Raw genomic sequence first — 22,897 nt, forward strand, 5'->3', positions numbered from 1 at the left:
AGTCCTCAACATTATTTTATACTAGTTCAAAAAAATAAAAAGTAGTGTAAGCATAAAGTAACATACAAAAGACTTTAACTACAATCTCTATAAAATACCTATATTTAAAAATAATATGAGGGCTTCCCTGGTAGCAAAGTGGTAAAGGACCCTTTGGTCAGTGCAAGAGACATGGCTTTGATCCCTGCTCCGGTACAATCCCATATGCCAAGGGTAACTAAACTCATGAGCCTCAATTTCTGAGCCAGGCTCTAGAGCCCAGAAGGTGAAACCACTGAAGCCAGCCTCCTCTAGAGCCTATGCTGCAAGAAAAGAGAAGCCCCAACAATGCCCACACACTGCAACTAGAAAGTGGCCACCACACAGAACTAGATAAAAACCACTGCAGCAATGAAGAGCCAGTACAGCAAATAAATATATTTAAAACACAGTAATATGTTTTAATCCTTAATGTTAGGTATCCAGTTATTAACAAAAGCCAAAGTTTATCTTTTTGTTCCATGAACAAAATATTGCATTGAAATTAGGAAAGTTGGGGAATTTCCTGGAAGTCAAGTGGTTAAGTACTCATATTTTATTGCAGGGTTTCAGGTTCAATTCCTACTCAGGGAACTAAGACTCCACTAGCTGCATCATGTGGCCAGAAAATAAAGTAAAAAAACAAAAACAAAAACAAAAAATGTTGATTTCATAGTTTCAATTAGATGGTATAATGAAACATACCCTAGCCCCGAAGTCCCTTTCTGAATTTTCCATTCCATTCCCAAATCCTTAAGATTGTCAAGGTTGCTCAATTACTTTTAAATGTACTACACAAAGTCAGAACTGATTTCCCCTTAGTGGTCTCTATCCATATTTTACAACATACTGTGCATGTTAATACCTGACGTCCACCTGCAGCTTCCTTACCCTGGTTGACAGAGAGCAGACAGCACATCCAGATGGGCCCTAGCAATCCTTGCTGCCCAACAGCACTGAGACCCTGTCTCCAACCCGTGGTTGTGAAGCCCTGCCCAGGGTGGTGCCCAGGGGAGCCTCCTCACAAGGTCCTGGTCACAGGGTCATGGGGAGATGGGATCTAAGTGAGGACAACAGACCCTGACGGAAGGTGTCTGGTTGAGTGTGCATGTAAAGGTGTGAGACAGGATACTCCAGAGTCAGACAAGATTAGTGAGTCCAAAGACGGGTATTTCAGGAAGGACAGACTGAGAATCAACTGAAACTACAGTAAGAAATACTTCTTACCTGAGAAATAGCCATTCCTGACTGTTTTTTCCTCTTCCTCCTCTTCTGGGCATCCTGGGGCAACAGGAAGCTTCAGAGGGGTGTCAAGAAAGTGGAAAACATGCTGTTTAATGCTTAGAGTCAACACAGCCCCTTCCTGTGTCCCAACCACACACACAGGGAGGACCTCACCATGTGGAACAGACAGTTCTCTGTCACGCGCTGTCTCAGGAGGGACGCAGGACAGTCAACTCTGGCACAGAATCCAACACAGGCACTTTCCCACACTTTCCCTGGCATCACACTCCCCTCCTGGTGAGGCCTCATGTACACAGCAGCAGGGGGTACCTCAGCTGCCCTGAAACCCTTTTCACTGCCTCTTTTCCAGTACAGCTGAACAAGAGGGCTAAAGAGCAGAGACTATTGGGCGTGGGCATCACAACAGAAACACACCCAAGCCGTAAATCCAAGAACACTGAGCATTCAAATGGAGACCAAGAACCTGGTCCCCTTGGGAAAACCTGGCAGCAACGGCGAATGAGGGATGGTTGATAAAGAAGTCACAAGAGAAAGGTCCCATCTCACTGGCTCCTCTTCTCCATGCTCACAGCTCACTGCCAGATACTTCAGGTAATTAAGGGGGTGTGCGGTTGTTGGATGGGGAGATGTCTCCTTCATATGCCTTTAACTTGCATACCTTCTGGCCACTCTAGCCACAGTAGTAAACTCAGCATCCCGTGCTCTGAGTAGATGAACTGCTAGAAAGCAAAGCTGCTGTCCAAGATGGCAAACGGTCCCTGGATGGACAGAGGTTAGAAGACCTGGGGGCTGCAGTGAGCAGACACAGCAGACTAAAACAAGGTGGCACTTCAAGACACTAGATCTATCGGGCTTTTCAGGATTCCTCACATCTTTTTGTTATTGAGTAATTAAGTGAACATGGGGTAAGGATCAATTAGACTTGAAATGTCTAGAACAGATATAGCAACCATCATCACCTACCCTATCTCCTCTGTCCCCTCTGAGAATTCTTCAGCTGAACCCACATTCCCAGTCCTCACCCCCAGAGTGAGATGCTGCAAGCATGCTGCGAGGAAGAGGAATACGGGGCATCCTCCAGTGAAGGGAAAAGAGGAAAGATTACAAATAATTAAGGAAGAAGGGCATCTCTGATGAATGTGATATAGAAGCAGTAAATCTGGTTAACGTGACAGCAAATTTCAGAAGGAAATGGGGAGACCTCTCTGGCCTAGACCTGAAGGAACATAAAGAGCAAGAGCCACGGTGATGTAATGACCAAGGGTAGAAGAAAAAACTAAGATCTGAGACAGAGAAGGTTTTGTTGTCTATGAACAAGGATTAAGTGAATGTGACCAGGACAGACAGACCAGCTTCCAGGATGAGGCTGGAGACACTGGCAGAGACCTGAGGATGACAAAGGGCTGTAAAGCCACCTGAGGAGTCAGGATGCTGCCCTGAGGACACGGGGAAGCAAGTGGAGGTGGGAGGCATCGCTTCATATTGACCTTTATTCACAGAAGATGGCTCACGATTGTCTCTCTGACTCTGAGCCTATGTTCCTGCCTCCATCCTACTGTTGTCCTTGCTGCATTGTGGAAAACTGATGTATTTCAAATTCTAAGGACAAGCGGCAACTTCCTCTAAGAACTGCCACACACAGTCACACACCCAATTTGGCCATCATTTCAGGGGTCACTGCTGCTCACCTTCTGGAGTTAAGGAAACATCATCAGATCAACTCATAGCTCACTAGTCACCAGACCACATAAAAGAGAGGAAAATGGACCATCATACTGCCTGCTGAAATTAGGTCTTGATTCAATAAAAATTATCACTGACATCCTTACTAAGTGCTCATCAAAATAGTCTATAACTATTTATTAGTTACCAAAAAACATATCCAAAATATAACATAAAGAGAAGACAGCAAAAGGGCCTCAAATAAACATGAAACAAACCTAAAGTTAATCAGCTTATTAAAATTTTTTCCTTGAATAATTCTGGTGCAAAGTGGAAAAAAAAAACTGTTAATATAGCATATATTTAGAAAAGAATGACTCGAACTAATTATAGGAGACCACGAAATCTTATCAGAAGCAAATAGTTGTTGAAAAGAAAGTAGGTATCAAATGAACTAATTGTTAACCCAAGCTACAAAAAGAATTAAATGTAAACAAAGGAGAAAGCAAAAAGCAAAACCATCACTAAGAGCATGTTTAAAGTTCCTTGAAAAGGTACCATGTAGTAACAAAGTCTGTCAATTCTTAGACCACTTCTCCTCTCCCACAACCTCTACTCCACACCAGGAAAGGGGAAGCGGGTGACCCACCTCTGAGAATCAAGTCACTGCCTTAGCCCCCACCTCAACAGACTCTGCACATGGATGTTATCTTTCAATACAAATAATAATAACACCCACAAGCCTTACAGAAAGTTTAGAAATTCTCATCCTCCTCTGTATAATTTAAAGGAAGAAGATTTAAATTTATTAGACTGTAAAGCTAAAAAATCAATGTATCACGTCTTAATTCTTTATCCAACCAATTCAGCACTCGTCTGGATCTAGTCCCCTCCCCCACCTGCACACTAGTTGTTTCCACCTCATTTGGTTTATCTGTTTCCCTATTTCTTTCTCTGTCTCCCTTCCTCTTCCCCTCTGCTCTCCGGCTGTGCCTGTCCTCCTCTCTACTTCTTCCCTGACTCCCATCCTACCTCTCTCTGCCATTTGTTCCCCATAAAGGTGCTTACTCTCCAACCTCCCTGATAATCCAAAATCTCCCTGTATTTCTGCCTTTCTTCCTCCATCTCTGCCCTCCCTTCCTCCGAACTCTCTGGTACCTCCAAGTACAATGCTTCATTTCAGCTCAATTTCTTTCTCAGCTCCTTGAATCATTCAGTTCAGTTCAATTGCTCAGTCGTGTCGGACTCTTTGCGACCCCATGGACTGCAGCATGCCCGACTTCCCTGTCCATCATTAACTCCCTGCGCTTCCCTGGTGGCTTAGAGGGTTAAGCGTCTGCCTGCAATGCAGGAGACCCAGGTTTGATTCCTGGGTCAGGAAGATCCCCTGGAGAAAGAAATGGCAACCCACTCCAGTACCCTTGCTTGGAAAACCCCATGGATGGAGAAGCCTGGTAGGCTACAGTCCGTGGGGTCACAAAGAGTCGGATACTACTGAGCGGCTTCACTTCACCAACTTCCGCAGTCTGCTCAAACTCACATGCACCCCAACTCGGTGATGCCATCCAACCATCGCATCCTCTGTCATCCCCTTCTCCCGCCTTCAGTCTTTCCCAGCATCAGGGTCTTTTCTAAAGAGTCAGCTCTTTGCAACAACTGGCTAAAGTATTGGAGCTTCAGCATCAATTCTTCAAATGAATATTCAGGACTGATTTCCATTAGGATTAAGTGGTTTTATCTCCTTGCAGTCCAAGGGACTCTCAAGAGTCTTCTCCAACACCAGACTTCAAAAGCATCAGTTCTTTGGTGCTCAGCTTTCTTCACAGTCCAACTCTCACATCCATACATAACTACTGGAAAAATCATAGCTTTGACTATATAAACCTTCGTCTGCAAATTAATCTCTCTACGTTTTAATATGCTGTCTAGGTTGGTCATAGCTTTTCTTTCAAGGAGCAAGTGTCTTTTAGTTTCATGGCTGCAGTCACCGTCTGCAGTGATTTTGGAGCCCAGGAATATAAAGTGCATCGCTGATTCCATTCACTAGTAGTCCCCTTTCTCTGCCAGCAGGATATTGTCTGTAGGTCAAGGTTCCAAATCTTGTATCCCCTTTGCGGGGTCTCTGTGTGAACTGCCTCTCCACTGTCACCCTCTTTGGGACTGCTTATTTACAGCCCTTCTCCCTTGAAGGCTATAGAAGAGGGCGGCAGAGGATGAGATGGTTAGATAGCATCCCTAGACTCAACACCCGGAGAAGGCAATGGCGACCCACTCCAGTACTCTTGCCTGGAGAATCCCATGGACGGAGGAGCCTGGTAGGCTACAGTCCATGGGGGTCGCTAAGGGTCGGACACGACTGAGCGACTTCACTTTCACTTTTCACTTTCATGCATTGGAGAAGGAAATGGCAACCCACTCCAGTATTCTTGCCTGGAGAATCCCAGGGACAGAGGAGCCTGTTGGCCTGCCGTCTATGGGGTCGCACAGAGTCAGACATGACTGACGCGACTTAGCAGTAGCAGCAGCAGACTCAACACCACCTCCCTATGTTGCACACCTTTAACTAAACGGAGGCCCTGCTGTTCTCTAAGCTTCTCTCCTTTACCCACCGTTACCGTCAAGGCTTATGCTCTATCATGTTGCTATCTCTTCCCAAGTTCCTCACCAATCCGCTTTGCTGCCATCGTTTCTCCATCATGTTTTTTTCAATTTCTAATTCTCTCGGAGTCGCTCTCTCTGCTTCTCCTAACCCTCCTGGCCTCCTATTTGCAGGGATGGCGACTGATTAAGAAGCACCCACCCGCAAGAGACACATTCCAGCGGGTAGTATTTGGGACACAGAACCATAGGTGTCACATGGCTGGCCCAGGCCACCTCCCCCCACACGGAGTCGAGGTAACGCTCTAAGGAATGACTGAGGGGCAGAATTACCGGCCTGATGAGACGCGACGACTGAACGGCTGGGAGCATGTGGGGCTCATGAGCGGGACGGGCTCTCCAGAATCCCAGGACCGGGGAAAGAACCCGGCCTCTCCGGGAGCAGGGGCCGGCGCGGCCTCCAGGGGTCGAGAGGGCGAGCCTGGGGACAGCGGAGCGAATAAACCCACATCGTCCAGAAGAATTTCACGTGGTGCAGGAAGGGTAGAGGGGTCACTGAACTCAGAAATTGGTTTTAAGCAGGAAAGAGGTGGGAAACGAAGCATCTCAGACCAAACGCAGGCATCCGTTTCAGAGCGAGTTGAAAGCAAAATGGAGGCGCCTCTTCGCCACACAGGGACATCTGAATTTGCTTGGGGTGGTGGGACGGCCGCGGGAATTTAGGTTCAGTAGCGACCCTCAACTCACATTACAGAGGAAAGCTAACAACCAGAAGAAAATTTCAAAGGAAAGACAGAAACTCAATTTTGGCTGAGACCTCCGCTCTCTACTCTCCGATTACGGGTGTGTGACGCTGTGCGCACGCGCAGTGAAAAGCCGTAGCGGCCTGGAGGCGGGGCGCGGGCTGGAGAGAAATCAGGCCTTGCGTGAGGCCAGTGGGAGGGTGAGGCGGCCGGGGTCTCACTGCAGTCAGTAAATGAAAAGACGGCCTGCTCCTTGAGAGGAAAGGTATCATAAAAGTAGACAGTGTATTTTAAAGCAAAGGCATCACTTTGCCAACGAAGGTCCCTAATGTCCAAGCTATTGTTTTTCCAGTAGCAGGTACAGATGTGAGAGTCGGTCCATAAACAAAGAAGAGCAAAGAATTGGTGCTTTTGGATTGTGGGGATAGAGAAGACTTTAGACAGTCCCTTGGACTGCGAGGAGTTCAGTACTGGGTGTTCATTGGAAGGACTGATGTTGAAGCTGAAACTCCCAATACTTTGGCCACCTGATGCAAAGAGAGCTGACTCATTTGAAAAGACCCTGATGCTGGGAAAGATTGAGGACAGGAGGAGAAGGGGGCGACAGAGGATGAGATGGTTGGATGGCATCACCGACTCATAGACATGAGTTTGGGTAGACTCCGTGAGTTGGTGATGGAAAGGGAGGCCTTGCAAGCTGCGGTTCATGGGGTCACAAAGAGTCGGACATGACTGAGTGACTGAACCAAACTGTTGGATCATTGTAAAAGCAAAAGAGTTCCAGAAAACTATCTACTTCTGCTTTATTGACTATGCCAAAGCCTTTGATTGTGTGGATCACAACAATCTCAGGAAAATTCTTCAAGAGATGGGAATACCAGACCACCTGACCTGCCTCTTGAGACAGCTGTATGCAGGTCAGGAAGCAACAGTTAGAACTGGATATGGAACACCAGACTGGTTGCAAATAGGGAAAGGAGTACACGAAGACTGTATTTTATCACCCTGCTTACTTAACTTATATGAAGACTACATCATGAGAAATCCTGGACTGCATGAAGCACAAACTGGAATCAAGATTGCCGGGAGCTGCTGCTGCTGCTAAGTTGCTTCAGTCCTGTCTGACTCTGTGTGACCCCACAGATGGCAGCCCACCAGGCTCCACCGTCCCTGGGATTCTCCAGGCAAGAACACTGGAGTGGATAGCCATTTCCTTTTCCAATGTGTGAAAATGAAAAGTGAAAGTGAAGTCGCTCAGTCGTGTCCGGCTCTTAGCAACCCCATGGACTGCAGCCTACCAGGCTCCTCTGTCCATGGGATTTTCGAGCCAAGAGTACTTGAGTGCATTGCCATTGCCTTCTCCGATTGCCAGGAGAAATGTCAATAATCTCAGATATGCAGATGACACCAGCCTTATGTCAGAAAGCGAAGAACTGAAGAGCCTTTTGATGAAAGTGAAAGACGAGAGTGAAAAAGTTGGCTTAAACTCAACATTCCGAAAACTAAGATCATGGCATCTGGTCCCATCACTTCATGGCAAATAGATGGGGAAACATTGCAACCAGTGGCAGACTTTATTTTCCTGGTCTCCAAAATCACTGCAGATGGTGACTGCAGCCATGAAATTAAAAGACGCTTGCTTCCTAGAAGAAAAGTTATGACTAGCCTAAACAGCACATTAAAAAGCAGAGACATTTCTTTGCCAACAAAGATCTGTCTAGCCAAAGCTATGGTTTTTCCAGTAGTTATGTATGGATGTGAGATTTGGACTATAAAGAACACTGAGTACCAAAGAATTCATGCTTTTGAACTGTGGTGTTGAAGAAGACTCTTGTGAGTCCCTTGGAATGCAAGGAGATCCAAAGAGTTCATCCTAAAGGAAATCAGACCTGAATATTCATTGGAAGGATTGATGCTGAAGCTGAAACTCCAATACTGTGGCTACCTGATGAGAAGAACTGACTCATTTGAAGAGACTCTGATGCTGGGAACGATCGAAGGCAGGAGGAGGAGGAGGGGATGTCAGAAGATGAGATGGTTGGATGGCACCACCGACTTGATGGCCATGAGTTTGACAAGCTCCAAGAGTTGATGATGGACATGGAAGCCTGGCATGCTGCAGTCCATGGGGTCGGAAAGAGTCAGACACTACTGAGTGACTAAACTGAACAACTTGGAAGTCTACCATGATTCAACTAGAAAGCTTCAGCAGTTAAACATTTTCATAAGACTTCAGCGTATGGCTTCATCTGTCTCAATATCCAAACCAAACTTTGGGTGTGGTTCCACCTTCTTTTTTCAGTGACTGCAAAGTAACAAGAACCAACATGTTGGGAACTGAATATATGAAATTTCTAGTTAACAAAAAAAATTCCCATCATATAGTGTGGATTGTAAAGTATTTCTGGATCTTCCCTGGTGCTCAGTGGTATGGAATCCACCCGCCAAGGAGGAAACATGGGAGAGATCCCTGGTCTGGGAAATTCCTACATGTTTTGTAGATATCCCATGAGCCACAACTATATGACCAATAACAAGTGAATAATAAAAAATATTTCAGAATGCTCCCAGCTCACTTTAACCTTATTTCCAAAGTTTTTTATTTCCTAATTTTTGCACAGTTATTATTCCTATTTTCACTTCATGTAAATTAGGCACATGCTATTAGTTTCATTTTGGCACAGGAGGACTCAGGAAATATAACTGCACTGTTATGTACAGAGTGTGGAAAGAATAACTCAAGTGAAAATTATTAGAATATAATCCCAAAATTGGCTATTGTTTGATTTAATTATGAAAAGAAATTCTTCTTTCAACCTTGAGAGCCTTTGGTGCGTTGCTAGTTTCTGTTATGAAGTACTGAGATGGCGAAAACTGTGTTGTTGGAAGAAACAGGATCCATTCAGGGTTATGGGGGAAATTACACAAATTTTATTAGAGCACAAGACTTATGATACATTCTGAAGAAAACAACGGTACAACAGAAATGGCAGCTATCAATGATGAAACAGATACACACACATATTTTTCTGGTTCTTTTGACTCAAGTTTCTTCACAATAGCTTTCCACAAATATTGTATTAGTGGTTTATCTCCAGGGTATATGTTCTTAGATACCTAAAGAGTGAGTAGTAATTATCACAACTGCCATAAAATTTGCATTTCTAAGTATAAAATATTTGGTGAAAACCGAGATACAGAGAGTACCTAAAAGCCTTGCCACATATTCTACACTGGTAAGGTTCTCTCTAGTATGGATAAACTGATGAATGGTGAGATGTGATCCCGAGTTAAGGTTTACATACTCATGTCACTTGTCAGCGTTCTCTACAAAATTAGTTCTTTATTGAAACCTGACTTCAGATTGTTGCCTAAAAACCCTGACACATTTATTATTACATTGATACAGTTTTTATCTAGTGTGAATATTCTCAAGAAGCTTAAGGTGTAAACAAAAAGCCTGGCCACACTGATAACATTTGGAAGGTCTCTTGAGTATGCATCACCTGATATCTTTAGGCCTGAATGGCACCTGAAGGAATAATGAATTTTCCTGATGAAGGGAATGATTGCCCATTACTGAAATCCTGGCCACAGACATATGATTTCTTCCACTGGAGGGATTGATTGTGCTCTGAATGTACGGATTCTTGCCAGTAGGTATTTTCTCATGTTTTGTAAAAAACTTAACACCTTCCAAAAGACTTACCACATGCACTACGTGCGTAAGATTTCAATTCACATTAACTACCTGAGGATCAGTTAGGTCTGAATACAAAATCAAAACTTTACCACATCTACCACATTCATGCAGTTTTCCTCCAGTTTGACTTTTCTGAAGGCCTAAAACTTCATATACTTTACTTCATTCACTACATTTGTAAGTTTTCACTGCACTACTGACTCTCAGATGATCTGCAAAGTCATTCCTTGTGACTGCAGGCTTTGTCATACAAATCCCATTTATGTGGCTTCTCTCCTGTATGAACGGCCAAATGGTCAGTTATGGCTGAATGAGAACTAGAAACTTTGCCATGTTCATTTTATGCTTTCAATAGAGTATGAATTCTCTGATGAATTATAAGGCCTGAGCTAAGATTAAAGGCTTTGCCATACTCATTACATTTGCACTAAAATGTTTCTCACAATTCTTCCATTTGTAACAGTTTTCTCCACTATGATTTATCTGATGCTTCTTATGATGGTCATTTCAAGTAAAGCACATACATCACATTTCTATGCTTTCTCTCCTGTATGAACAGCCTGATGGTGAGCTAAGTAAGACTGACTGTCCATTAAAACGTTTGTCACCATTGTTTCAATTGTAAGGTTTCTCTCCAACATGAATTTTCTGATGAACCGTAAGGTTTGCATTTAGATTACAAGCCTTGACATTGAGATCATATTTATGTGTTTTCTATCCAGTATGAATTCATCTCCAGATGAATCCCAAGTTGTGCACATCAAGTAAAGCATCAGCCACAAACATTTATATGGTTTCTCTCCAGTATGAATTTTGGATAAACTGCAAGCTTACCAATATGACTAAAGGCCTTGCCACAGACAACACATTCATATGCTTTCTCTCCAATATGAATTCCCCAATGAATTGCAAGGTTTGCAGTTTGACTAAAGGCCTTGCCACATACATCACATTTATATGGTTTTTCTCAAATATTAGTTCTCCAATGAACAGCAAAGTAACAGCTGGAATTGAAGACTCTGCCCCATAGATACATTTCTTTGCTTTTCTCTTGTATGAACTGCCTGATGAAGAGATAAGGATGACTGTGCACTAAAAGCTCTGTCACCATTGTTAATTTGTAATGTTTCTCTGCAGTATGAATTCTTTGATGAAATGCAAGGGCTGATTTGAAACTAAAGACCTTGCCACATACATCACATTTATATGCTTTCTATCCAGTATGAATTTTCTGATGAGATGTAAGGCTTCCTTTTACTCTAAAGGCCTTGCCACATACATCACATTTGTATGGTTTCTCATCTGAATGAATTTTCTGATATGTGAGGCTTCCATTTAAACTAAAGGCCTTGCCACATATATCACATTTATATGGTTTCTCTCCAGAATGAATTTTCCAATGAGTTGCAAGGCTTCCATTTATGGTAAAGGCCTTACCACATACATCACATTTATATGGTTTCTCTCCAGTATGAATTTTCTGATGCAATGTAAGGGTTCCATTTACTCTAAAGGCGTTGCCATATACATCGCATTTATATGGTTTCTCAACAGTATGAATTTTCTGATGCGATGTAAGGGTTCTGTTTATTCTAAAGGCCTTGCCACATACATCACATTTATATGGTTTCTCTCCAGTATGAATTTTCTGATGAGATGTAAGGCTGCTGTTTACTCTAAAAGCCTTGCCACATACATCACATTTATAGTGTTTCTCTCCAGTATGAACCCTCTGATGAACTGCAAGTTGCGTGCTTCGAGTATAGCCACAGCCACATACATCACATTTATATGGTTTCTCTCCAGTATGAGGGATCTGATGAACTGCATGGCTTTCTTTGTTAGTAAACACCTGTCCACACACGTCACATTTATATGGTTTCTGTCCAGTATGAGTTCTCTGATGAACTGCAAGGTAACACCTGGAACTGAAGACTTTGCCACATAAAGTACATTTACGTGCTTTCTCATCTGTATGAACTGCTGCTGCTAAGTCGTTTCAGTCATGTCCGACTCTGTGCGACCCCACAGATGGCAGCCCACCAGGCTCCTCCGTCCCTGGGATTCTCCAGGCAAGAACACTGGAGTGGGTTGCCATTTCCTTCTCCAATGCATGAAAGGAAAAAGGGAAAGTGACACGACTCTTAGCGACCCCATGGACTGCAGCCTACTAGACTCCTCTGTCCATGGGATTTTCCAGGCAAGAGTACTGGAGTGGGGTGCCCGTGCCTTCTCCGTGTATGAACTACTTCATGTATTTTTAAGGACGCCCGAGTGAAAAAACGTTTGTCACAGCTGTTACATTTGAAAGGTTTCACTTCAGTATGAATTCTCCGATGAATTCCAAGTTGTCTGTTCCGGTTAAGCCGCAGCCACATACATCACATTTATACGAATTCTCTCCAGTATGATTCTCTGATGAATTCCAAGCTTTGACTTTCAAATATAGCCACGGCCACATACATCACATTTTTATGGTTTCTCTCCAGTATGAAGGATCTGATGAAGTACACAGCTTTCTTTGCGAGTAAAGGCCTTTCCACACACATCACATTTATATGGCTTCTCTCCAGTATGAACACTCTGATGAATTTCAAGTTGTGACTTTCGAGTATAGCCATGGCCACATACATCCCATTTATATCGTTTCTCTCCAGTATGAAGGATCTGATGAAGTGCACAGCTTTCTTTGTGAGTAAAGTCCTTTCCACACACATCACATTCATATGGTTTCTCTCCAGTATGAGTTCTCTGATGAACTGCTAAACAACACTTGGAACTGAACATCTTGCCACACAACTTACATTTACATGCTTTCTCATCTGATTGAACTGCCTGATGTTTATTTAAGGATGACAGTGCAAAAAAACGTTTGCCACAGCTGTTACACTTGTAAGATTTCACTTCAGTATGAATTCTCCGATGATTTCTAAGTTGTCTCCATCCAGTAAAGTCACAGCCACATACATCACATTTATATGGCTTCCTCTAGTATGAACTTTCTGATGAATTCCAAGTTGTGACTTTCGAGTATACCCACAGCCACACACATCACATTTATATGGTTTCTCTCCAGTATGAGTTCTCTGATGAACTGCTAAATAACACCTGGAACTGAACATTTTGCCACATAAATTACATTTACATGCTTTCTCATCTGTTTGAACTGCCTGATGTTTATTTAAGGATGACAGTGCAAAAAAACATTTGCCACGGCTGTTACATTTGTAAGATCTCACTTCACTGTGAATTCTCCGATGAATTCTACGTTGTCTCTTTCCAGTCACATCACAGCCACATACATCACATTTATAAGGGTTCTCTCCCATATGAACTCTGTGATGAATTGCAAGTCGTGACTTTCGAGTATATCTATGGCCACACATATCACATTTACATGGTTTCTCTCCAATATGAAGGATCTGATGAAGTGAATGGCCTTGTTTGCAAATAAAGGCCTTTCCAGCATCGGAGGCCAGGGGCGATGGCCGGGAGGGGCAACCCCATGTCCAAGGAGCGGTGGCTGCGCGGGCACAGGAGGGCCTAGAGGAGCTATTCCCCATTCAAGGTCAGGAGGGGGGGGCAGTGAGGAGATACCCCTCGTTCAAGGTAAGGAGCAGTGGTTGTGCTTTGCTGGACCAGCCGTGAAGAGATACCCCACGTCCAAAGTAAGAGAAACCCAAGTAAGACAGTATGTTTTGCAACAGGGCATCAGAGGGCAGACACACTGAAACCATACTCACAGGAAACTAGTCAATCTAATCACACTAGGACCACAGCCTTGTCTAACTCAATGAAACTAAGCCATGCCCGTGGGGCAACCCAAGACGGGCGGGTCATGGTGGAGAGGTCTGACAGCAGATGGTCCACTGGAGAAGGGAATGGCAAACCACTTCAGTATTCTTGCCTTGAGAACCCCATGAACAGTATGAAAAGGCAAAATGATAGGATACTGAAAGAGGAACTCCGTAGTTTGGTAGGTGCCCAATACGCTACTGGAGATAAGTGGAGAAATAACTCCAGAAAGAATGAAGGGATGGAGCCAAGCAAAAACAACACCCAGTTGTGGATGCGACTGGTAATAGAAGCAAGGTATGATGTTGTAAAGAGGAATACTGCATAGGAACCTAGAATGTCAGGTCCATGAATCAAGGCAAATTGGAAGTGGTCAAACAAGAGATGACAAGAGTGAACGTCGACATTCTAGGAATCAGCGAACTAAAATGGACTGGAATGGGTGAATTTAACTCAGATGACCATTATATCTACTACTGCGGGCAGGAATCTCTCAGATGAAATGGAGTAGCCATCATGGTCAACAAAAGAGTCCGAAATGCAGTACTTCGATGCAATCTCAAAAATGACAGAATGATCTCTGTTCGTTTCCAAAGCAAACCATTCTATATCACAGTAATCCAAGTCTATGCCCCAACCAGTAATGCTGAAGAAACTGAATGGTTCTATGAAGACCTATAAGACCTTTTAGATTAGATCAGATCAGATCAGATCAATCGCTCAGTCGTGTCCAACTCTTTGCAACCCCATGAATCGCAGCAAGCCAGGCCTCCCTGTCCATCACCAACTCCCAGAGTTCACCCAGACTCACGTCCATCGAGTCAGTGATGCCATCCAGCCATCTCATCCTCTGTCATCCATTCTCCTCCTGCCCCCAATCCCTCCCAGCATCAGAGTCTTTTCCAACGAGTCAACTCTTCGCATGAGGTGGCCAAAGTACTGGAGTTTCAGCTTTAGCATCATTCCTTCCAAAGAAACCCCAGGGCTGATCTTCAGAATGGACTGGTTGGATCTCCTTGCAGTCCAAGGGACTCTCAAGAGTCTTCTCCAACACCACAGTTCAAGAACATCAATTCTTCGGTGCTCAGCCATCTTCACAGTCCAACTCTCACATCCATACATGACCACAGGGAAAACCATAGCCTTGACTAGACGAACCTTTGTTGGCAAAGTAATGTCTCTGCTTTTGAACATGTTATCTAGGTTGGTCATAACTTTCCTTCCAAGGAGTAAGCGTCTTTGAATTTCATGGCTGCAGTCACTATCTGCAGTGATTTTGAAGCCCAGAAAAATAAAGTCTGACACTGTTTCCACTGTTTCCCCATCTATTTCCCATGAAGTGGTGGGACCGTATGCCATCATCTTCGTTTTCTGAATGTTGAGCTTCAAGCCAACTTTTTCACTCTCCACTTTCACTTTCATCAAGAGGCTTTTGAGTTCCTCTTCACTTTTTGACATAAGGGTGGTGTCATCTGCATATCTGAGGTTATTGATATTTCTCCCAGCAATCTTGATTCCAGCTTGTGTTTCTTCTAGTCCAGCGTTTCTCATGATGTACTCTGCATAGAAGTTAAATAAACAGGGTGACAATATACAGCCTTGACATACTCCTTTTCCTATTTGGAACCAGTCTGTTGTTCCATGTCCAGTTCTAACTGTTGCTTCTTGACCTGCATACAAACTTCTCAAGAGGCAGATCAGGTGGTCTGGTATTCCCATCTCTTTCAGAATTTTCCACAGTTTATTGTGATGCACACAGTCAAAGGCTTTGGCATAGTCAATAAAGCAGAAATAGATGCTTTTCTGGAACTCTCTTGCTTTTTCTATGATCCAGCAGATGTTGGCAATTTGATCTCTGGTTCCTCTGCCTTTTCTAAAACCAGCTTGAACATCAGGAAGTTCACGGTTCACATATTGCTGAAGCGTGGCTGAACTAACACCCAAAAAAGATGTTCTTTTCATTATAAGGGACTGGAATGCAAAAGTAGGAAGTCAAGAAACACCTGGAGTGACAGGCAAATTTGGCCTTGGAATACAGAATGAAGCAGGGCAAAGCCTAACAGAGTTCTGCCAAGAGAACACACTGGTCACAGCAAACACCCTCTTCCAACAATACAAGAGAATACTCTACACATGGACAACACCAGATGGTCAACACTGAAAGCAGACTGATTACATTCTTTGCAGCCAAAGATGGAGAAGCTTTATACAGTCAGCAAAAACAAGATCAGGAGCTGACTGTGGCTCAGATCATGAACTCCTTATTGCCAAATTCAGACTTAAATTGAAGAAAGTAGGGGAAACCACTAAACCATTCAGGTATGACCTAAATTAAATTCCTTATGATTATACAGTGGAAGTGAGAAATAGATTTAAGGGCCTAGATCTGATAGATAGAGTGCCTGATGAACTATGGAATGAGGTTCGTGACATTCTACAGGAGACAGGGATCAACACCATCCCCATGGAAAAGAAATGCAAAAAAGCAAAATGGCTGTCTGGGGAGGCCTTACAAATAGCTGTGAAAAGGAGAGAAGCGAAAAGCAAAGGAGAAAAGGAAAGATATAAGCATCTGAATGCAGAGTCCCAAAGAATAGCAAAAAGAGATAAGAAATCCTTCCTCAGCGATCAATGCAAAGAAATAGAGGAAAACAATAGAATGGGAAAGACTAGAGATCTCTTCAAGAAAATTAGAGATACCAAGGGAACATTTCATGCAAAAATGGGCTTGATAAAGGACAGAAATGGTATGGACCTAACAAAAGCAGAAGATATTAAGAAGAGGTGGCAAGAATACACAGAAGAACTGTACAAAAAAGATCTTCACGAAATGGATAATCATGATGGTGTGATCACTCACCTAGAGCCAGACATCCTGGAATGTGAAGTCAAGTGGGCCTTAGAAAGCATTACTACGAACAAAGCTAGTGGAGGTGATGGAATTCCAGTTGAGCTGTTTTAAATCCTGAAAGATGATGCTGTGAAAGTGCTGCACTCAATGTGCCAGCAAATTTGGAAAACTCAGCAGTGGCCACAGGACTGGAAAAGGTCAGTTTTCATTCCAATCCCAAAGAATGGCAATGGCAAAGAATGCTCAAACTACTGCACAATTGCACTCATCTCACATGCTAGTAAAGTAATGCTCAAAATTCTCCAAGCCAGGCTTCAGCAATACGTGAATCGTGAACTTCCAGATGTTCAAGCTGGTTTTAGGAAAGACAGAGGAACCAGAGATCAAATTGCCAACATCCTCTGGATCATGGAAAAAGCAAGAAAGTTTCAGAAAAACATCTATTTCTGCTTTATTGACTATGCCAAACAAAGCCTTTGACTGTGTGGATCACAATAAACTGTGGAAAATTCTGAAGGGGATGGGAATACCAGACTACCTGACTTGCCTCTTGAGAAACCTGTATGCAGTCAGAGAAGATTAGCCAGTCCAAAGACAGGTATTTCAGGAGGGACAGATTGAGAATCAACTGAGAATATGACCTTACCTGAGAAAGAGCCATGCCTGACTTGTTTTCTTTCGTCTTCTTCTTCTTCTGGGCTTCACCCTCAGGTAACACGAATCTTCAAGGTGTATCAAAAAGGTGGAAAACATGGTGTTTAATGCTTAGAGTCAACACACACCCTTCCTGAACCCCAACCCCATACACAGGGAAGCCCTCACCATGAGGAACAGACAGTCCTCTGTGCCCACTCTCTCAGGAGGGACTCAGGACAGGCAACTCCCACACAGAGTCAACACAGGACTTTCCCACAACTTTCCCTTGGATCACACTCCCCTCCTGGTGAGGCCTCATGTACACAGCAGCAGGGGGCACCTCAGCTGACCCCACAATCCCCTCAGGCCACACAGCAGGCCCTGGTCCAGCCCCACTCAGAGCAGAGCTCTCTCCCCTCCCCCAGGGCCTGATCTCAGTCTCAGAAGTGGAGGCTAAGAGTCCTGGGCTCAATGTAGATCGGAATCATCTGCGGCCTGTGCACATTCCTGGGGCGAGGCCCCACACGAGAACCTGAGGAGTGTGTCTGATGGGGGAAGGGTACAAAACATGCCCAGGCAAAATGCCTCATGATCTCATGTGAAGCCTGGGTTGAACACCACTCAAAGATTCAAGTCCAGCCTACATGCCACTTTCTTCTTTACCAGCTTTACTGCCATAGAACGGCCTATCAAGAAGGTGTTGTGTATACATTCCATGCACGTTGTGACCATGTGACACATGTATAGACTTTGAAATATTTATCAGAGATCACTAACCAGCACATCCATCACCTCCAAATTCCCGTGATTTGCGTGTGGTGACAACACTGACGATTTATTCTCCTGTCAAACTTCCAGTAACACAGGATTAACTACGGTCAGCATGCTGCACACACCTCCCAAGGATGCACTCATTTTACAGCTCAAATCTATACCTTTTGACCAACATCTCCCCTTCTTCCCAACCTCCCAGCCCAGATAACCACCATCCACCTGTCTGCTACTAGTGATTTTCACTTTTTCACATTCCACATAGTGGAAGCACATATAGAATCAGGCTTTTCCTGTCTGTCTTAATTCACTTAACACAATGTTTTCTACATTCATCCAATTGCCCCAAGTGACAAAAATCATCATTTTTATGGGTGCACAATATGTCATTATATATGTGTGTGTACGCTTGTATGTATGTTACTGACCTGGAACCTGGGATCTTTAATCAACTGCATTAGTTAAGAGACCAAAGGAGAAATTCAGGGAAGGCTTTATTTTGACCCCTGCTGCAGTAAGGTGGAGCTAGAATAAGAAGTGTGTGCCCAGCCTACAGTCCTAGTGCCCATTGCACAGTCCTAGTCCTCACCCCGAGAGTGAAATGCTGAAAGCACCCTGGGAGGAACAGGAACACGGTGCACACTCCATAAAGGGAAAACAGGAACCACTCCAAATAATTAAAGGAGAAGGGCATGTCTGATGAGGGTGATACAGAGGCAGTAAACTGGCTAACTTGACAGCAAATATCAGAAGGAGATGCGGAGACCTCGCTAGCCTAGAGCTGAAGGAACAGAAAGAGAGCCACGGTCACAATTTAATGACCAAAGGTGGGAGAAAAACCTAAGATCAGAGACAGAGAAGGTTTTGGTGTCTATGAACAAGGACTAAGTAAATGTGACCAGAACAGACTGACCATGAGAACAGGGTCAGCTCCCAGGATGAGGCTGGAGACCCTGGCAGCGACCTGAGGATGACAAAGGGCTGTGGAGCCACCTGAGGAGTCAAGATGCTTCCCTGAGGACACAGAGAAGCCAGTGGAGGTGGGAGGCCTCCCTTCACATCGACCTTTATTCACAGAAGACAGCTCATGATTCTCTCTGACTCTGAGCCTATGCTCCCACCTCCATCCTACAGTTGTCCTTTGCATTGTGGAAAACTGGGATTCATTTCAAATTCTAATAACAAATGGGAACTCCTTCCAAGAAAAACTGCCACACACAGTCACACACCCAATTTGGCCAATCATTTCAGGAGTCACTTTTGCTCAGCTTCTGGACTTGATTAAACATCATCAGATTAACTCATAGCTCACTAGTCACCAGACCACATGAAAGAGAGGAAAATGGACCATCATACTAACTGGTTAAATCTGGTCCTGATTCAAGAAAAAAGATGATTGACATCCTTACTAAGTACTCACCATAATAGTTTATAACTATTTACTAGTTACCAAAAAAATGTTTCCAAGATATAACGTAAAGAGAACACAGGAAATGAGCTTCAAATAAATGGGAAACAAACCAAAGTTAATCACCTTATTAAAATTTTTTTCATTGAAAAACTCTGGTGGAAAGTGGAAAACAATAAAAACCAATTGACAAGACACCATATTTACAAAAGGATAACCTGAACTAATTTCAAGAGACCACCAAATCTTTTCAGATGTCAATAGTTGTTTACAACAAAGTAGATATTGAGATGAACTAATCTTTATCCCAAAATAAAAAAAGAATTAAATGTAAACAAAGGAGAAAGCAAAAAGGAAAGCCATCACTAAGAACATGTTTAAAGTTCCTTGAAAAGGTACCATGAAGTAACAGTCTGTCAATTCTTCAACCACTTCTCCTCTCCCACAACCTCTACTCCACACCAGGAAAAGGGAAGTGGGTGACCCACCTCTGTGAGTCAAGTCACTGCCTTACTCCCCAATTCAACAGACTCTACACATGGATGTCTTCTTTCAATACAAATAATTACAACAACCACAAGCCTTACAGACAAAAGTATTGCAATTCCCATCCTCCTCTGTATAATTTAAAGGAGCAAGATTTAAATTTATTAGATTGCGAAGCTAAAAACCAATATCAGATCAGATCAGATCAGTCGCTCAGTCGTGTCTGATTCTTTGCGACTCCATGAATCGCAGCACGCCAGGCCTCCCTGTCCATCACCAACTCCCAGAGTTCACTCAAACTCATGTCCATCGAGTTGGTGATGCCATCCAGCCATCTCATCCTCTGTCGTCCCCTTCTCCTCCTGCCCCCAATCCCTCCCAGCATCAGAGTCTTTTCCAATGTGTCAACTCTTTGCATGAGGTGGCCAAAGTACTGGAGTCTCAATTTTAGCATCATTCCCTCCAAAGAAATCCCAGGGCTGATCTCCTTCAGAATGGACTGGCTGTATCTCCTTGCAGTCCCAGGGACTCTCAAGAGTCTTCTCCAACACTACAGTTCAAAAGCATCAATTCTTTGGCGCTCAGCCATCTTCACAGTCCAACTCTCACATCCATACATGACCACAGGAAAAACCATAGCCTTGACTAGACAAACCTTTGTTGGCAAAGTAATGTCTCTGCTTTTGAATATGCTATCTAGGTTGGTCATAACTTTCCTTCCAAGGAGTAAGCGTCTTTGAATTTCATGGCTGCAGTCACCATCTGCAGTGATTTTGGAGCCCAGAAAAATAAAGTCTGACACTGTTTCCACTGTTTCCCCATCTATTTCCCATGAAGTGGTGGGACCAGATGCCATCATCTATGTTTTCTGAATGTTGAGCTTCAAGCCAACTTTTTCACTCTCCACTTTCACTTTCATCAAGAGGCTTTTGAGTTCCTCTTCACTTTCTGCCATAAGGGTGGTGTCATCTGCATATCTGAAGTTATTGATATTTCTCCCAGCAATCTTGATTCCAGCTTGTGTTTCTTCCAGTCCAGCGTTTCTCATGATGTACTCTGCATAGAAGTTAAATAAACAGGGTGACAATATACAGCCTTGACATACTCCTTTTCCTATTTGGAACCAGTCTGTTGTTCCATGTCCAGTTCTAACTGTTGCTTCTTGACCTGCATACAAATTTTTCAAGATGCAGATCAGGTGGTCTGGTATTCCCATCTCTTTCAGAATTTTCCACAGTTTATTGTGATCCACACAGTCAACGGCTTTGGCATAGTCAATAAAGCAGAAATAGATATTTTTCTGGAACTCTCTTGCTTTTTCCATGATCCAGAGGATGTTGGCAATTTGATCTCTGGTTCCTCTGCCTTTTCTAAAACCAGCTTGAACATCAGGAAGTTCATGGTTCACATATTGCTGAAGCCTGGCTTGGAGAATTTTGAGCATTACTTTACTAGCGTGTGAGATGAGTGCAATTGTGCGGTAGTTTGAGCATTCTTTGGCATTACCTTTCTTTGGGATTGGAATGAAAACAGACCTTTTCCAGTCCTGTGGCCACTGCTGAGCTTTCCAAATTTGCTGGCATATTGAGTGCAGCACTTTCACAGCATCATCTTTCTTCTTTCATCTTCATCATCATCTTTCATCGATATATCATGACTTAATTCTTTATCCAATCGATTCAGCACTCTTCTGGATTTAGTCCGCACCACCACCTGCACACTACTTGTTTCCACTTCATTTGGTTTATCTGTTTCCCTACTTCCTTCTCTGTCTCCCTTTGTCTTCTCCTCAGTTCTCCTGCTGTGCCTGTCCTCCTCTCTACTTCTTCCTTGACTCCCACCTGGCCTCTCTGCCATCTGTTCCTCATAAAGATCCTTTTTCTCCATCCTCCTTGATAATCCAAAATCTCCTTGTATTTCTGCCTTTCTTCCTCCACGTCTGCCCTCTCTTCCTCCCAACTCTCTGGCACCTCCAAGTGCAATGCTTCCTTTCAGCTCACTTTCTTTCTCAGCTCCTCCAATCACTCAGTTCAGTTGCTCAGTCGAGTCGGACTCTTTGGGATCCCACGGACTGCAGCATGCCAGGCTTCCCTGTCCATCACCAACTCCCGGAGTTTGCTCAAACGCATGTCCATCCAGTCAGTGATGCCGGCCCTTTCTCCTCCCACCTTCAATCTTATCCAGCAACAGTCTTTTCCAATGACTCAGTTCTTCTCATCAGAGGCCCAAAGTATTGAACCTTCAGCTTGAGCATCAGCCCTTCCAATGAATATTCAGGACACGTTTCCATTAGGATTGAGCCGTTTGGTCTCCTTGCAGTCTAAAGGACTCTCGAGAGTCTTCTCCAACACCACAGTTCAAAACCATCAACTCTTCGGTGCTCAGCTTTCTTTATGGTCCAACTCTCACATGCACACCTAACTATTGGAAAAACCACAGCTTTGACTATAGACTTTTGTTGGCAAAATAATGTCTCTGCTTTTTAATACGCTATCCAGGTTGGTCATAGTTTTTCTATCAAGGAGCAAGCATCTTTTAATTTCACAGTTGCAGTCACCATCTACAGTGATTTTGGAGCCCAGGAAAATAAAGTCTGTCACTGTTGCTGTTCACTAGTACTCCCCTTTCTCTGCCAGCATGATCCTGTCTGTAGGTCAAGGTTCCAACTCTTGTATCCCCTTTTCCGGCTCTCTGTGTGAACTGTGTCTCCCCTGTCGCCCTCTTTGGCACCCGTGATTTACAGCCCGTCTCCCTTGAAGGATATAGAAGGGGCCGTCAGAGGGTCAGATGGTTACATAGTATCCCTGGACATGAATTTGAGCAGAATTGGGCTTCCCTGGTGGCTCAAAGGTTAAAGCGTCTGCCTGCAATGCAGGAGACCTGGGTTCGATCCCTGGGTTGGGAAGATCTCCTGGAAAAAGAAATGGCAACCCACTCCAGTATTCTTGCCTGGAGAATCCCATGGACGGAGAAGACTGGTG

The 22,897-nt window shown here is 43.8% G+C and overlaps 1 protein-coding gene across 11 annotated transcripts in view; it reads right to left on the reverse strand.

Moving 5' to 3' along the window:
* The window catches only part of LOC129632401 (zinc finger protein 28-like), a 76,262-nt gene that overhangs the window by 52,352 nt on the left and 1,013 nt on the right, over nucleotides 1-22,897 (reverse strand). For 10 of the 11 annotated variants that reach the window (XM_055554011.1, XM_055554010.1, XM_055554003.1 and 7 more), the window contains exons 1-2: nucleotides 5,857-6,367; nucleotides 1,246-1,315 (exon numbers count right to left, since the gene is read on the reverse strand). In XM_055554011.1, coding sequence (XP_055409986.1) covers nucleotides 1,246-1,315; nucleotides 5,857-6,128 — 342 coding nt within the window. In that variant the 5' untranslated portion in view covers nucleotides 6,129-6,367. Of the gene's footprint in view, nucleotides 1-1,245; nucleotides 1,316-5,856; nucleotides 6,368-17,261; nucleotides 17,338-22,897 lie in introns of those variants that run through there. The other variant, XM_055553994.1, reaches the window with a different exon arrangement.

The sequence above is a fragment of the Bubalus kerabau genome, chromosome 17, assembly GCF_029407905.1.
Source record: "Bubalus kerabau isolate K-KA32 ecotype Philippines breed swamp buffalo chromosome 17, PCC_UOA_SB_1v2, whole genome shotgun sequence".
NCBI lineage: Eukaryota > Metazoa > Chordata > Mammalia > Artiodactyla > Bovidae > Bubalus > Bubalus kerabau.